The sequence below is a fragment of the Hyperolius riggenbachi genome, chromosome 4 (assembly GCF_040937935.1).
Source record: "Hyperolius riggenbachi isolate aHypRig1 chromosome 4, aHypRig1.pri, whole genome shotgun sequence".
Taxonomy (NCBI): domain Eukaryota; kingdom Metazoa; phylum Chordata; class Amphibia; order Anura; family Hyperoliidae; genus Hyperolius; species Hyperolius riggenbachi.
This window is the reverse complement of record NC_090649.1, coordinates 175,928,409-175,946,083: the sequence shown is the minus strand read 5'-3', so window position 1 is coordinate 175,946,083 and position 17,675 is coordinate 175,928,409. Positions and strand designations below refer to the sequence as shown.

Sequence of the window (17,675 nt, the reverse complement as noted above, 5' to 3'; positions counted from 1 at the left end):
CACATGGCCATTGCAAGACGCTCCTCCAGAAGGGTCATAGCACGACTTTGTTGGAAGTCGTCTGGCTTAAAGGCATACCCATGAAAGGTGCTCGGAGTCCCTTTAAGTTACTTGTGAATCTGCTCAATTAAATGGACAGAATTACCTAAAATGTTCACCTTGCAATCTTAATTTGATCAGACGTATTTGGCCATGTGCTGTAAATACATGATTACATGAGTCTGAGACCTGCACAAACCTGATCCTGAGTCAGGCCTGATCACTAATGATGTAGCCAGCAGCACATGGTTCTGCTTACACTTTTGACCTTTTTTATACTACGTTTGGCTGCTCTTTCCAGAAGATAAATTAAGATTCACTGCTCAGTTTTTATAACATCAAGCTACCGGTAATACTTTTTCAGTAAATGGCTGGCTGAATATGTTTGCGCAGAATGTAAATGATTGCTAACTTGCATTAGCTAAGCAAATTAACTGTGCTGTGGAGGTTTGTCTCATAGAGTCTGTGTTGCCCTGATTAATGGAGCATAAGCAGATGCATCGCTGCACCGCTTGAAAGTTTTAGGAGTGATGAGTTTTTATCTACGTATACTGCCATAACTTATTCTAGGCTTCATGGCTTAGTAACCCATAGAGCAACATTGCTAAGCTACAAGTAGGAGGGAACAAAACAAATATGCTTATTTTGCTACAATAATACATTTTAGAGGCGACACCATCTAAACTAAAGATAAGTTGATCAGATCTTCTCAAATTTTTATGAAAAGGATATCCAACCTCACAGCTCAGTTGTGAGAGCGGATATCATTTCCATGAAAAATTTGAGCAGGTCTGATCAACCTATTTTTAGTATACAGGTAGTCCTCGGTTAACGAACAAGATAGGGACTGTAGGTTCGTTCTTAACCTGAATCTGTTCTTAAGTCTAACATTAAACATAGAACCCATGCTGTTCCTATCGGCGGGTTGTTCGTAAGTCGGACGTTCGTAAGTCGAGGATTACCTGTAGATGGTTTCACCTCTTCATTCAAGCACTTAGGTGAACATGTGACAGGTTACATTTAAAGCAGACTCAAAGCATCCTAAGTTCAATTACACTGTAAAGTGCCGTGAAAGGTACTTGATCCTCACAGAAAGGCATATGCAATGTCAACAAATAGAATCATTGTGTGAATAGGGTGATGGGGGAAAGGATATTAGTGTAATCTCCAAATCAACAACAACTATACCGAAGGACTCCTGCTTTCCGGGCTCGGAGTTCACACTACGCACCGCAGTAACAACATGGGGCTGTTTCCAGCCATTCCGATGCCCTAAGCAGGAATCCACTTTCCTCCCCTAGAAAAAAGAACAAGGTATTCTTAAAATCAAATATAAACACTCAGTTGAAAATGAGCAAACCTACATATGAAGCAAAGGCCCTTTAATTAGTCACTCACTAAACCACTGCTGCACTTGTAACCTGAATCTGAACATGTTGCCTGAACATAATTTCCTGTCTGATGGAACCCTATGGGCCTGTTCATATGCATGGTTTCCAGTGGTTCTGCACCAAAAGGTTGTCATCAATTTGGTGCTGCTGATGAACCACTGCAATAGATATACAATGGAATGCCAAGAGAATGCTTAAAGAGAACCTGTACTGAGTACAAATATTTAAAATAAACACATGAGGTAACTTCAAATGAACATTACATAGTTACCTTGCCATCAGTTCCTCTCAGAAGCTCACCATTTTCTTCTGACAATAATCCCTTCCAGTTCTGACAATATTTTGTCAGATCTGAAATATATCAGTTGCTGTCAGTAAAATATCAGTTGCTGTCAGTTATAGCTGAGAGGAAAACTGATGTACCAGGTAATGTCCATGTTTCCCTATGGCTCAAGTGGGCGATGTTACAGTTTAACTGTGTGCTGACCAGAAAGCTGTTATGGGTAATTGCCATTTTCAAAATGGAGGACTGAAAATTCCCTTGATCACAGTGAACAAACCGGACGCGGGACAGGAGAAAGACACTGAGGAGTAGACTACATGGAAGGTAAGTATGACTTATGTATGCTTATTTTGACTTTTAATTTTCAGTTCAGGTTTTCTTTAAGAACACAGTTGTGAATAACTGTAATGCAACTGATATTTTACAGTGAAGATGCGATACGATACTAGTGATGTGCCCACTGCTCCTTACTAAATAGTGTGGCACTCATGGCTGCCTAAGCCTGATGAGGCATAGTTTCAATTCCGGCAGAGCACGGGACTCAATAGCGCATCCCTGGCGGCACAGAATTCAGCTGTTTGAAGACAGCTGAACTCCGTAACTCGGTCAGAAAACATTTTCATTGGCTCCTGACCTCTTGGTCACTGTGAGCCAATCACAGTGATCAGGAAGTACAAAAAAAAGAGCTCTGGTCCTTAAAGGGAAAATGAGTTAAACCTGTAACCAGATAGTTTGCATGCTTAACATTTTTTTAATAAATGGGTCCGGAAGTCTCAGATACTGCCAAAGAAGTAGTGCTGGGACATGGTCCACCTACACCAAAGAGACATACGCATACAAGTACATTAAAATAACAAATGCATTAATTCAGATCAGAATTGACCTCACAGGAGCCTATAGGCACAGATGTCCTGGCACCTTAGACTTCCCCCTCCATGAACCTACAAACCCTCCCCCATCCGCACCACAAGTCTGCTGGCTGGCCCAACTGTCACTTCTCCCTTAGTTCCCTTTGCCTGTCATAGGTAGCTTCAGGTGCCCCTTAATATAAGGTAGTCAGAAATACCCTTAATATTAAGTAGCTAGAGGTGCCCCCAAGTGTTAGTTAGCTAGAGGAACCTCGGTATTAGCTACAGGTGCCCCTGACTGAAGGGAGATCTCGTCAGTGGAATGTTGAGAGCAGGGTGAGTAACCTCTCATTTACACTCTCATCAGGACTCTGCATAGGAGAGAAGGGAAGGAGGCACTTGGGGAGAGGAGTGAGCCGCCTTTCCATCATCAGGCGCCTGTAGGCAGTTGCTTACAGTGCCTTATGGTAAATTTAGCCCTGCATGAATTTATCAAACATACACTGACACTTACTCACAACCACATGGACGCACAACACCAAGACACATACTGCAAGTTGCACCTCACCTGCAAGGACACGGTCCCCTCTACACTCTGCTTAGACCTCTAGTCTCCTCATTCCCTCCTTAGGCTTATTCCAATTATGAACAACTATGTGTTCACAGTGTATACTGTACAAATAGGCTGTTGCCTTTGCAGTATACATTGCTTCATTCACACTGCACACCACTGTGCATCCGCTCAAATCCACTACTGGGAACAAGCGCCACCATACCGATTGAAGCCTGGACAAGGCATACCACTGATGCTCCCTATTGCATTGAAACAGACCAATAGGAATCTTCTCTTCCCATGGAGAATTTTCATTGATCCACTGAGGAAATAATCTTTACTGTGGGCTTCCATAAAACGTAGTGCTCCCTTTCCAATACCTACTGCTCCAAGATTTTAAACATTTAAGCTCAGCCTTTAACTACACCTCTTTATGCTGGGAATACATCATGAGATTTTTGGCAAATAGATGGATCGATAGATCATTTCCGACATGTCCAATCTGATTTTCGATCTTTTTTCTGATCGATTTCTCATAGAAGTGAATAGAACTCAATCAGAAAAATGATCGAAAAATCGATCGGACATTAAATCTGCTGAAAAATTTAATTGTGTATTCTTAGCATTAGACAAGCATACAAGCAGATGTAGTTCACCTTCAAACACATATACACATCTGCACCAGATGCCAAAAGACGTCTGGACTGTATGGGACCATCCTCTAGTGTTTTTACTCTCTGGTATACATAGCCATTGTTTGCACTGCATGTGATGCAATCTTCTTTTCAGATTGTCTGAGATTGGGAAATCACAATGATATGGGCACTTAAAGGGACACTTAAGTCAAACAAAAAAAATGAGTTTTACTCACCTAGGGCTTCCAATAGCCCCCTGCAGCTGTCCGGTGCCCTCGCCGTATTCCTCCGATCCTCCTGGCCCCGCCGGCAGCCACTTCCTGTTTCGGTGACAGGAGCTGACAGGCTGGGGACGCGAGTGATTCTTTGCGTTCCCAGACACATTAGCACCCTCTATGCTGCTATATGGTATATGATATATGCTATAGCAGCATAGATGGCGCTATTGTGGCCAGGAAAGCGAAGAATCACTTGCGTCCCCAGCCTGTCAGCTCCTGTCACCTAAACAGGAAGTGGCTGCCGGCGGGGCCAGGAGGATCGGAGGGAGACGGCGAGGGCACCGGACAGCTGCAGGGGGCTATTGGAAGCCCCAGGTGAGTAAAACTCATTTTTTTTTTTTACTTAAGTGTCCCTTTAAGGTTGTTCCCACTAGTGTTGATGTAGTTATTGCAAAATTACAAATTTGCAGTGTGCATCATTTGTGGTGTGAAACCATTTGCATCTAACTCAGTACAATAGAATGGGGATCTGCAAGCACTCCAAAAATGACATAGCAAGCAGAGGACACGCTTGCATTTTTTCTTTGCACTTTGCCCAATTCTATGAAGAGAACATGTACCTGAACACCTACATGTTATCATAGCACACATTAATAATGGGCCAGATGCACAAAGCAGCAGTAAAATTGCTGTGGGCGTTAAGCCCACCGCAATTCTACTGGTACTAATGGCAGGGGGCAGAATGTGTTACCCAGTTAGCACAAAGGGGATTACCAAGGTAACTCATGGTATGTCATGCGTGCACCAGGCGTTACCATAGCAATTCATGCATAACCCTGGAAACGCATTTTGCGCTAATAGGATAAAGCGATTAGTCCACCTGCTATTAGCACCAGTAAGATTTTACTGCTGCTTCATGCATAAGGCCTTATGTATGATGCATTTTTGCTGGATGTTCCAACTGTATGGTGCCTGAACTATGTACTATGATTTGTGTTGCCCACTGTTGACTATATTGTGCTTTGTACAGCACCACAGAAGATGCTGCTGCTATAAATAAAAGTAATAAATTGCTCATAACTATAAATCCATCTGCTAAATTTCTATGATTCTAATTGTTTTGATGGAAGATGCCTTTTTTTCTTCTTTTTTATAGATTGTGGGGCTAGAGTTTATTTTGGGAAGTAAAACACTGTGGCCTGTCCTCTTGGGTCTTTCCGGTGTCCCTGCTGTCGTTCAGACAGTGTTACTCTTCTTCTGCCCTGAAAGTCCCAGATATGTTTTCATAAAGCTTGGAAGGGAAGAACATTCTAAGCAAAGTAAGTGTAGACAAGCCTTTTTATTTTTTTTTACTTGTGACAACAGTATCATACTCTTATATTTATGTACTTTTCTACAATTTGCAGCCAATAATGTCAGGTAGGCTTTGATGGAAAGCTAACTATAAATGTGATCATTGAGTTGCGTGATCATGTGGCCTGCCTACATTCAGATACACTTTTACATACAAAGGTTATGAGTGAGGATCCCTGACAACTATCATGAGATTGTGCAACTCATGCAGTCTGTCATAAGAAGGTATTCACTGTTAATATTCTACACAACAGCATAGAAGTTGTGTCCCTTCTTTTTTTTGGGGGGGGGGGGGGGGGGGGGGTAACCTGTTTGGTCATGTATAATTTTTTTTAAAAGTTTTCTGCAGTGGTAAGTTGGTGATTTAAACAAACAGAACATTATATTTAAGTCTGTTTTATCACCTATTTATTCACCTTTATTCAATTAACTTTTTCTCCAAGGAGATAATTTTCATCTTCTGTTTAAAATAACTTTTTTGCCCTTTGCAATTAAAAAGTATCAAACAGTAGGCAAAAAAGTACTGTCAAAATTATTATAATCTATCATAGTAGTGGCTGGATAGTGTACTGGGTAAGGGCACCACCTTTGACATGGGAGACCAGGGTTCAAATCCTGGCTAGGGTCAGTACCTATTCAGTAAGGAGTTCAAGGCAAGACTCCCTAACACTGCTAGGCGGACTCTTGAGCGCGGCCTTAGTGGCTGCAGCTCTTGAGCGCTTTGAGTCCAATAGGAGAAAAGCGCTATACAAATGTTTGGATTATTATTATTTTCTACCTTGTCGATGGCTTAAAAGGCACCTTATTGGTAAGATCTGAAGATATCACCAAGGAGAGAACATAGGAGAAAAAAAGTGAATTGAATAAGAGTGTAAGGCTTTAATTAAATTTTGCAGGTCGCACTGAATCCACCTGGACTCTGCAGATCTTGTGAGGCCCACTATTCCCGCCGCATACATTCTGATAAACCTGACCGTATGTGCTGGGCTGACAGTGGTTGGAAAACTGGAAATAAAGTGATAGCTAAGACACATTTGTCAGCCATATGTATCTTTTCAGTAGTGGCTGGATAGTGTACTGGTTAAGGGCAACACCTCTGACATAGGAGACCTAGGTTAAAATCTGGTATATTTAGTAAGCCAGGACCTCTTCTGTAAGAAGTCCTTGGGCAAGACTCCTTAACACTGCAGGTTTGCCAGCTGAGTGCACCCTTAGGGCTGGTTCACACGGACGTCCGCACTGCGTTTACTGCCGGTGTTCGGGACTCAAAGTTAAACACGTTTGTACTGGGCTTGTACAGGGCTTTTACCAGCATTCCAATCCCGACTTTCCCCAGAGTTTGAGGTGACCCGGGATGCTACATGTAGCATCCAAGGTCGGTTAACCACCGCAGCTAGTGTCCCCTTGTGGGGATGAAAACACAGACCGCAATGGAAAGCTGCCAAAAGCCCACTGACAGCCCGGAAGCGCTGCCGCTGAGACGCCGCCGGAAGCCAGGCAGACGTCCGTCTGAACCAGCCCTAAGAGGCTGCAACTCTCAAGTGCTTTGAGTCTGACAGGAGAAAAATGCTCTGGGTTCTGCTAATGCACTTCTTGCTCCAGTGGAGCAATGCCAGTTGAAATGAAATAGCAGAACAAAAGAAGGTACTGAGTTGGATACTCTGAGGAAAACCGTACATGGCACAGATGAGGTATCAGTAGAATACAGTGAGAAGGGCTACATAAAACTGAAGTAAAGTACAGTTTCCATACATCAAATTTTGAAAGGATTTCATAAATAAAAAAAATAGCTTTTGGAGATACCTTTTACTGGCTAATTTTCAAAAGAAACTTTAGAGAACACAGAGGTCTGTGGATCCTGCATGAACATACCGCTGTACTTACCTTAAGTGGCTTTGCAACAGGTCAGGTGTCCTTTAATGATTGTAGCAATTATGTGAGCAAATCTGACTCAATGTAATGCTTACTGTGTTCACCTAACAACAAAAGCACCCAGTCTTCTTGTTTACAAAATGTATTTCCCCAGTTACACTGAGGCTATTGACCCCATGATAAGTCACTGGGAAAGTATGGATTAACCTCCAAGGCGAAAATCCTGAGTGTGGCTCGGGGATAATTAAAAGTACCAAAAGGGGTATCCTCGAGCCACAGTTGAAGGGCCATGTGCAGAGTGCGCAGCGAAGGGGTGAACAACTCACCTCTCCAGAATCCAACCACAGGTGGCCTGTCTCAATCCACTCCTCCTAGGCCCCCCGTCTCTTTATGGTGTAAGTACTGTCTGTCACATGATGACAGATGTCTGGTTTTATTTCTCAGAGGCCTATAGGCATAAAAAACACAAAGTGCTGTAAACCCTGCCAATCAGTACACAGAACGCCAAAGCCACACCCCTGCTATGCAGCTGCAAATTTAACTGTTTTTTTAAAGAAAAAGTTGAATGTATACAAACCTAGGATGGGTGGAATCACTGGTTAAGAGCAGACATTGAATCCTACGTGACACAGATGTGGAAGGGACAGCTGCCACGATGGCAGTGATAGCCACATATGGCTCATGTATGGAGCCTGGGGTATAGGTGTAGAAACAGGTCACTTTGCAGGTGGGACCCGGCCACGTAGTGCCTTATATCGGTGCACCTATAGCTGCAACGCTATAGTCCACGCCCGTGCAACTGTAATTCAGGTGCCGGAGATAGTCAGACCCTGAATTACATGTGTCCCCCTCCCCCAGTTGCTACAACTTGGAGGAGGAGTAGTATTTTGCACAACTGGGAATTTCAGCGGCAGCTGTGAGAGTTGTCATTTGGCTCTCCCTGCACCCAACTGACCGGCGGCATACTGATACGTAGGCACAGGTGTCTGTCCTACAGGTGTCTGTCCTGCATGTGTCTGTCCCACTGGTGTCTGTCCAATTTTTGGATCTGCAATTACATTTTCTGGTAAACCAAATGTGTCATAATAGTTTATTTTCAATGCGTCATAGAAAACTGCCTTTGCTAATCTTTTTCAGTATGTATATGTACGCTAAAGAGACCTATTTATAAAGCATGGCGATCTGAAATTTTTACTGACACTTTTTTTGTTGTCCACATTTCAATTCCTGATCGCCCCATTATAAAGTCATATTTCGAAAAGTGGGAGCAGATTTTGCTCTCTAGCAAGCAAGATTTCTAAACCATTTCTGAACCATCAAATGTACTTAAAGAGAAACTCCAACCAAGAATTGAACTTTTTCCCAATCAGTAGCTGATACCCCATTTTACATGAGAAAGACAATAATTTTCACAAACAGACCATCAGGGGGCGCTGTGTGACTGATTTTGTGCTGAAACCCCTCCCACAAGAGGCTCTAAATACCGCGGTACTGCTGGCAAACTGCCACAATGTAACAATGTTCAGAGACAGGAAATAGCTGTTATTAGCTGTCTGTAACAGACAGAGCAGCTAGAAACAGCTAAATAACCTGCCCACAGTAACAATGTCACCATGTAATAAATGTCAGAATGTGAATCTGGGAGAGGAAAGATTTTACAATGAGCAAACACTGACTAAATCATTTATACATAATTATGGTAAAAAATGAAGCACTTTTTTTACTACATTATTTTCACTGGAGTTCCTCTTTAAAGGACCACTATCGCGAAAAAAGTGTAAAATTTAAAATAAATGTTAACACATGCAAATAAGTATGTTTCATGCACAGTAAAATGAGCGATAAATTACTTTTCTCCTATGTTGCTGTCACTTACAGTAAGTAGTAGAGATATGACATTACTGACAGGTTTTGGGCCAGCTCATTTCCTCATGGGGGATTTTCAGCATGGCATTTATACTTTATAAAGACACTCCCTGAAGGATTTATACAAATATGCTGGCCAGCCTACCTGCTTGCTGCGCAGTTTTTGGGCAATTGGATGGAGCAACTGCCATTCACTAAGTGCTTTTGAAAATAAAGAAAACACTGAGAATCTCCCATGAGGAGTTGAGCTGGTCTAAAACCTGTCGGTTCTGTCAGACTTCTATTACCTACTGTAAGTGACAACAACATAGGAGAAAAGTAATTTATGTCTCATTTTACTGTGGGAAAATGTACTTCTCATTTGTACACATTTACACATACTTTACATTTTACAATTGTTGCCATAGTGGTCCTTTAACCTATTTACCCTGATCAGAAGTCCCACTCATTTAAGCTAAGTTACTCTTTGCTACTTACAAGAGTTACAGATTGCCCAGCAAGCTCATGGTGAACCAGAACTCTCAGGAGTGTGTAAAGGGCTAAAAGAGATCATAAAGCCCTCTTACTAAGATTACTAAACATACCTCCAGAACCGCTGGAATGCAATGTTGTGTCAGCTTGTATGCATGTTTCGATTAGTGTGGCTCTGTAATATTAACAAGCTGACACATGATTCCATTCCAGCGGTTCTGGAGGTGTGTTTAGCTTTCAGGGACATCAAAGAGATCATTTGCATATTCAGCAGTGATGCACTGGGAGATACCATATGCTCATTCCAATCTGAATAATTGTAAATACCTTCTGTTTTAAGGAGGCAAACTTCTGTTTTTCATATCTATTTACAACTATTAAGCAGTCCAGGGACTTTTACTCAGGGACTTTTACTTTGGCAGCTTATTATTATTTTTTAAGTGACAATTTGTGCCAATAGTAGGAACAGGGTGCTTAAAACAGGCATCACTAATCTCCAATCACCCCTATAGTATCTGTCAACAGGAAAGTCCTTAAAAAATGTGGTAAGCCATCTGTTCACCTCATTATAAATATGGCACTTATAATACGGCTTAAAGAAAAGTTTAAAAACAATGACAAATGGATATAGTACTTACCTTGCTAGAGGAACCTCCAGAGGCTTCCCCATTCCGCCTCGCCATTCTAGCACCGGAACCCCTGAACAGGGGCAGCACTGCGCAGTAGCATGGTGCCGCCGGTCAGGCTCAACAGAAAAAGACGAACCCATTTGGCTCAGTGCTAGTGTGCAGTGTGGCCGAGCTCCGTCGTCAAGCCCTTGTCGATAGACTTGCGGGGGTTTCTGCGGAGGAGGAGCAGGACAGGGGAAGCCTCTCTCTGGATTATCCAGAGGCTTTCCGCTACCTAGGTAAGTTCCCATTTGGGGCACAACAAGTTTCCTTTATTAACAGGATTCTAGTGGTAGCTATAAAAAAAATTTAAGCTGATTGGCAACCAATATCCTGTTATGTTAGCCACGTTAAAGAGAACCCGAGGTGGATCTTCGGTGGGGGGGGGGCAAATGGTACACATAGCTATGTCCTCTGCATAATGACATGGCTCTGTATCCCCCAACCGATGCTCTCTAGCCCCCCCCCCCCCCCACCGCCGCGCTTTAGCCCCCTGAAATTAGCGACAAGTTTTGTCGCTAACTCGGAGGTAAACACAGGGGAGAGGAATTCCCTGTTTAAAATGCCCGCCAGGGGAATTCCTGCAGGGTTTCCTGAGCTGCCATTGGGCAGCTCTCTCTCCCTGGACACGCCCTCTGCCACTACCCCGCCTCCCTGCACGCTATGAGAGACACACAGTCTCTCAGTGCAGCTACGTGACCCACAGGTCACGAAAGTGAAAGTGGGCAATTGTGGCCCACGGGAGCGGTGGGGAGTGGTGGTTTTTGCGGCTACCTGATCCACTCAGCCCCGCGGATAAGGTAGCCTACTTTTTTTGCATTTTTTAAACCCACCTCGGGCTCTTATTAAATGTGCCAGACTTGACAAGAATGATTGACCAGAAAGAACAGAAAAGTTAAAATTTCTTTCTATTTTTAAAATAGAACTCAATGGGAGAATTTGAAAGCAAAAAGGTTGTCAGATTAGCAAAGTTATTTTCTCTGCTAGTGTCCAGTCCAGTTTAAGGGAAGTTCCACTTACAAAAAAAAAAAAAAATCCATTGCATGTGAAAATGTTATTGTCTCAGGCAAACAAACTTTACAGAAGATTTCCTAAGAGATTTCATTACAGAAATTTGGAGATGTTAGGTTAAAAATTTCCACAAAAAAAAAAAAAATGCCGAATAAACAGAGAACCACAGCATGACATGGGAGATAGTTCTTACAGGAAATCAAATAGATCAAATTTCCCATCAGGAACTGGACTTGTCCAAAACAGGTTCTCTTTAAATACATTTAGATACAATATATTAACCTGCTTAATTAAAGTGTACCTGTAGTGAAAAAAGTGATCCAAATGGGTACTTACTGTACTTGAGTAGAGGGAAGTCTCTAGATAATCCTCTGGAGGCTTTCCCCCACCCTCTCTTCTTCAACGTTCCAGAGCTGGGACCTCCTGAGGCCTGTTGATAAGGGGTTGGTTTTGGAGCTTGTCCACACTGGGCATGCGGCTTGTGCCTACACAGTAGCATGGAGCTGAACAGGCTTGGCTTTTTCCACCAAGCCCAAGCAGCGGCTTCGTGCTACTGCATAGGTGTGAGGCATCCTGTGCCTGAGCAGTGCGTCTGTGTTAGTTTGCATACGGGAACTTCTGAGAGTCCCAGCGTTGGAATGGTGGTTGGGGGTGCAGAGCTTGCAAACACACCAAACCAGGGGCCCCTAATGAGTCATACCAATGACGAAACCGGTAGGGTGGACAGGAAGAGATGGTACGAGTAATATCCAGGAAACATGCTTGTGGGAAGGAGTGGGTGTGATTATTAGTGGTGGGAGATGCTTCCAGGAGATGGTAATATGAACAGATTTATAATATGCTGATTTGAAAGAGTTTTTAATGTACGTGTATATGGTTGTGCATGCAGAGATTAACTACTTACTGCACCAGGTGCAGTAAAATCACGCCCTGGGAAACTTCACCTGAAGTCCCAAGGCCGCGAAAGTTAGTGAATGGGAGCCGTTACAGCCGGTTATCAGGGACATTAATGAGTGGAAACACAGTTCCCATTCATAAATCTAAGTCCCCGAATCAATGAACGCTGGAATCTATTAGATGCCTGCGTCATTGTATCTTCTGGCTATTATACTGCCACGCATTATTTCCGATTCACATCCTTACGTACGCAAATTGGAAATAAAGACTGAGGACATTTTGTGGCCAAATAGTAAAACTACCTCACACCACATTTTATTTAAAGCGGATTATAACCCTGCATTTCAACTTTGCTCTAAAACGTTATTTTTCAGTATATTATATGCAACCAGCATTTTTTTTTACTAGACCAGCATTGGAAGGGTTACACAGAGCTTTAAAGTTCCTGGAGATTTCTGCAGACGCATCCAAAGCTGACATAGATACATTTTGTTTACATAAATGTATCTAAGTGTTGAATGTGACTCATCTCTCTGACTGAGAAGGAGTTGGAGGACAGCCAAAGAGTGTGTAACATTTCTCAATAGATACATATAACTAAATAGAATGTAACAATCTGAACTTCTGCATATCTCTCCATGAAACTTTAAACCTCTGTGTTTAACCCTTCCAATGCTGGTCTAGTAAAAAAAAAAATGCTGGTTACATATAATATGCTGTAAATAATGTTTTAGAGCAAAGTTGAAATGCAGGGTTATATTCCGCTTTAATATAAAAATACCTACACTTACTCCTAAAATTAACTATTTCCCTCCCACACTCCCCCATACTACCCAAACAGTATACAGTATATATACTGTGTGTGTATATATATATATATATATATATATATATATATATATATATATATACACACACATTAAAAAAATACATAAATAGCTGACTTAGGGACTGAACTTTTTTAATATTCATGTCAAGGTGGTATATAATTGTTAATATTTAACCATTTCCGGACCGAGGTGATAGAAATCTACGCCCTGTTTTGATGGGCTCCTAGTTGGCAGGGCGTAGATCTCTATCACCGGCGCCGCCGCGATCGTGCGCACCGAACCGGCCGCACTTAGCTGTCTTATGACAGCTAAGGCTTCCGGGTATCGGCAGGAGCCGTCACTGATTGGCTCCCTGCCGTGTGATCGCTGTGAGCCAATCACAGAGATCACCCTCCGACAGGCAACATAGTTGCCGTTCCGCCTCCCTCTTCCTGTCACTGTGTGGATCTTGTGTGACAGGGAGAGACGCACAGCCTGCAGCCGTGACAGGATGTGCGATTTTAGTGTAAAAAAACACTTTTTTATCCCGATCTCTCCCCCATGCATCTCTTGATCCCCTCCCAACCACCTATATATAGATAGATATATATCTATCTATATCTATCTATATATATCTATAGATATATCTACATATATCTATATATATATATATATATATATATATATATATATATATATATATATATATATATATATAGATATATATGTCTATATATCTATATAGATATATATATCTATATCTATCTATCTATCTATATATATATAGATATATTTTACTGGATTGTGATTTTAACCACTTGCCGACTACCTAGGGGCGGCGGCAAAGTGGAGCCCGCAACGACCGCAATACGCCGATCGGCGGTGGCTCATTGCGGACTAGCCGGGGATCGCACGCTGGATGTGCCCACCCGCGACATCAACCCGCCGGCCAATTAGCAGCGCCGGCGGGTTGTTAACCCCCGATCTGCCGCATGTAAAGCGGATAATACGCTTTGTAATGTATACAAAGCGTATTATACAGGCTGCCTCCTGCCCTGGTGGTACCAGTGATCGAGGGACCACCAGGGCAGGTTGCAACCCTCCTAGTAAGCACCCAAGCACACTGATCCTGCCCCCTGATCGCCCACTGCACCCATCAGACCCCCCCTGCCCACCCCTCAGACACCTGTTTGCACCCAATCAACCCCCTTATCACCCATTAATCACTCCCTGTCACTATCTCAATGCTATTTTTTAGATTAGGTCCTAAACTGCCCCCTGGGGCCTCCTGAACACCCCCCCCCCACACCCTCAGATCCTCCCTAGACCCTCCCCCCTGTGTACTGTATACATCTATTCTCCCCTATAATCACCCACTGATCACCTGTCAATCACCCATCAATCACCCCCTGTCACTGCAACCCATCAGATCAGACGCTAACCTGCCCTTTGTGGGCACCTGATCACCCACCCACACCCTCAGATTGAGTGCAGACCCACCCTCAGATCACCTCTGAACGTGCATTGTTTACATCTGTTCTCCCCTCTAATCACCCACTGATCACCCATCAATCACCCCGTCACCACCTGTCACTGCTACCCATCAGATCAGACACTAATCTGCCCCTTGCGGGCACCCAATCACCCGCCCACACCCTCAGATAGCCCCCCAGACCCCCCTCTGATCAACTCGCCAGTGCATTGCTTGCATATATTCTCCTCTGTAATCACCTACTGATCACCTATCAATCACTCCGTCACCCCCTGTCACCACCTGTCACTGCTACCCATCATATCAGGCCCTAATATGCCCCCTGCGGGCTTCTGATCACCCGGCCAAACCCTCACCCGCCCCACCGCAGTGACAGAATTTTTTTTTCTGATCACTGCTGGTACGACTTAATTGCCATGTCCAGGTCACGATTTGAGAACATCCGGCGCTTCCTGCACTTCAGTGCCAATACAACCTGTCAACTAAGAGGCCACCCTGCTTATGACCGGTTCCACAAAATTCGGCCCCTCATAGACCACCTGTCACCAAAATTTGCAGATGCTTATACCCCTGAACAGTCATTTTGAGGCATTTGGTTTTACCTTGGGGTGTCTTCTTTCTAAAATGGGGTCACTTGTAGGGATCCTATACTGTCCTGGCATTTTAGGGGCCCTAAACCGTGAGGAGTAGTCTAGAAAATAAATGCCTCAAAATGACCTGTGAAATCCTAAAGGCACTCATAGGACTTTGGGCCCCTTAGCACAGTTAGAGTGCAAAAAAGTGTCACACATGTGGTATCGCCGTACTCAGGAGAAGTAGTATAATGTGTTTTGGGGTGTATTTTTACACATACCCATGCTGAGTGGGAGAAATATCTCTGTAAATGGACAATTGTGTGTAAAAAAAAAAAAAAAAAATCTCATTTACAGAGATATTTCTCCCACCCATCATGGGTATGTGTAAAAATACACCCAAAGCACATTATAGTACAGCGATACCACATGTGTGACACTTTTTTTTACAGCCTAGGTGCGCTAAGGGGCCCAAAGTCCTATGAGCACCTTTAGGCTTTACAGGGGTGCTTACAATTTAGCACCCCCCAAAATGCCAGGACAGTAAACACACCCCACAAATGACCCCATTTTGGAAACTAGACACTTCAAGGTATTCAGAGAGGGGCATGGTGAGTTCGTGGCAGATTTCATTTTTTTTGTCACCAGTTAGCAGAAATGGAAACTTTTTTTTATTTATTTTTTTTGTCACAAAGTGTCATTTTCCGCTAACTTGTGACAAAAAATAAAATCTTCTATGAACTCACCATGCCTCTTAGTGAATACTTTGGGGTGTCTTCTTTCCAAAATGGAGTCATTTGGGGGGTATTTATACTATCCTGGAATTCTAGCACCTCATGAAACCTGACAGGTGCTCAGAAATGAGAGAGATGCTTCAAAATGGAAAAATTCACTTTTTGCACCATAGTTTGTAAACGCTATAACTTTTACCCAAACCAATAAATATAAACTGAATGTTTTTTTTTTTATCAAAGACATGTAGCACAATAAATGTGGACAAATATGTATACAGAAATTTTACTTTATTTGACAAATTTTATCACAGGAAGTTAAAAAAATCATTTTTTTTGACAAAATTCATGTCTTTTTTGATGAATATAATACAAAATAAAAATCGCAGCAGCAATCAAATAGCACCAAAAGAAAGCTGTATTAGTGACAAGAAAAGGAGGTAAAATTCAATTAGATGGTAGCTTGTATGACTGAGCAATAAACCATTAAAGCTGCAGTGGTCTGAATGGAAAAAAGGCTCTTGTCCTTAAGGGGTGAAAAGACTGAGGTCCTTAAGTGGTTAATTTGTGGGCTTATAATTAGTGATCGGCGCAAAACTGAAAAAAAATGCACCTTTATTTCCAAATAAAATATTGGTGCCATACCTTGTACTAGGGAAAAAGTTTAAACGTTGCAATAACTGGCACAAATGGGCAAATAAAATGTGTGGGTTTTATCCACAGTAGAACATTTTATTTTAACACTATAATGGCCAAAAACTGTGAAATAATTAATTTTTCCATTTTTTTATTATTCCAATTAAAATGTGTTTAGAATAAAATAATTCTTAGCATCATGTACCTCCCAAAGAAAGCCTAATTGGTGGCGAAAAAATCATGTTGTTGTGATTAGTTGTGATTAAGTTATTGACGAAAGAATGGGAGGAGAGCTGACAGGTGAAAATTGCTCTGGTCCTAAAGGTGTAAAAACCCTGAGTGGTCAAGTGGTTAAACTTGTCATACTGATTTTACACATAATTGGATTCTGCTTGCTTGAGGTAACCGGCTGTACACTGGAAATAGATTGTTGATGTGCCTGATACAAGAATCTATCCGGTGAGCAGCAAAAAGAAGTGGGCTGGCCAATGCCTTGTTAGTGGTTTTTAGTTATGTCTAAAGTTCCAGTTTATTGCTCTGTCATGGCTGAATTACAAATGGAGTAATATTTGCTCTTCTAGCTGTTCAGTCAGATATTTTTTTTCAGTAAAATATTTAAAGAAAAATTTGTCAGATTATATTGTATACCTGAGGTCCATGTGGGTCAGAATCAGTAAATCGGACCCTTTTTGTACATGATTTGCGCAGGGCCGGATTTGTACTTCCAAGTGCCCTAGGCCGGCTGTCACCATCTGCCCTCCTCCACTCCCCCCCCCCCCAGAAAAAACTGTCCAACCCTCTGAGTGGCAACAAATGAACAAGGTCCTCACGATGTCTCCACAATCCAACGTTTATTCAGGACGTATCCAAATCAGATATAAAAGCACTTAGACTGACATGTTTCGAACCTGCACGGTTATTAATCATAGCCATTTATGACTTGCATCTACAAGGGTTTTATAGAGGATGGTGGGAAAAACCAGAGGAGGGTTAACAGACAAACCACACCCTTTATGGGTGGTAACCTAAAAAATCTGCACCCTCCAAACTGACTGCCACACCAATCCTAACAGCACTGTATATATATATTTAAAACATAATAAAACCCAAAAGTAAATAACCTAAATAAAAACCAAAGACAGAACAAACAAACGCACTGAAAGATGAAAGCATGTCACCAAATTTTACAATATTTCACACAGCAAGTTTATGCATGCACAAACACATGACTCAAATCGAGCCTAGAAACCAAACAGGTAACAAAGTGTAATATGGGGGCAAAAAGGAGTTAGAATAGGGTTAACCAGTCACTAAAGCTAAATCCCACCTA

The 17,675-nt window shown here is 42.4% G+C and overlaps 1 protein-coding gene across 1 annotated transcript in view; it reads left to right on the top strand.

Moving 5' to 3' along the window:
- Positions 1 to 17,675, top strand: part of SLC2A2 (solute carrier family 2 member 2) — a 96,552-nt gene that overhangs the window by 53,205 nt on the left and 25,672 nt on the right. Inside the window, exon 6 of the mRNA XM_068281013.1 lies at positions 5,124 to 5,286. Coding sequence (XP_068137114.1) covers positions 5,124 to 5,286 — 163 coding nt within the window. The remainder of the gene's footprint in view (positions 1 to 5,123; positions 5,287 to 17,675) is intronic.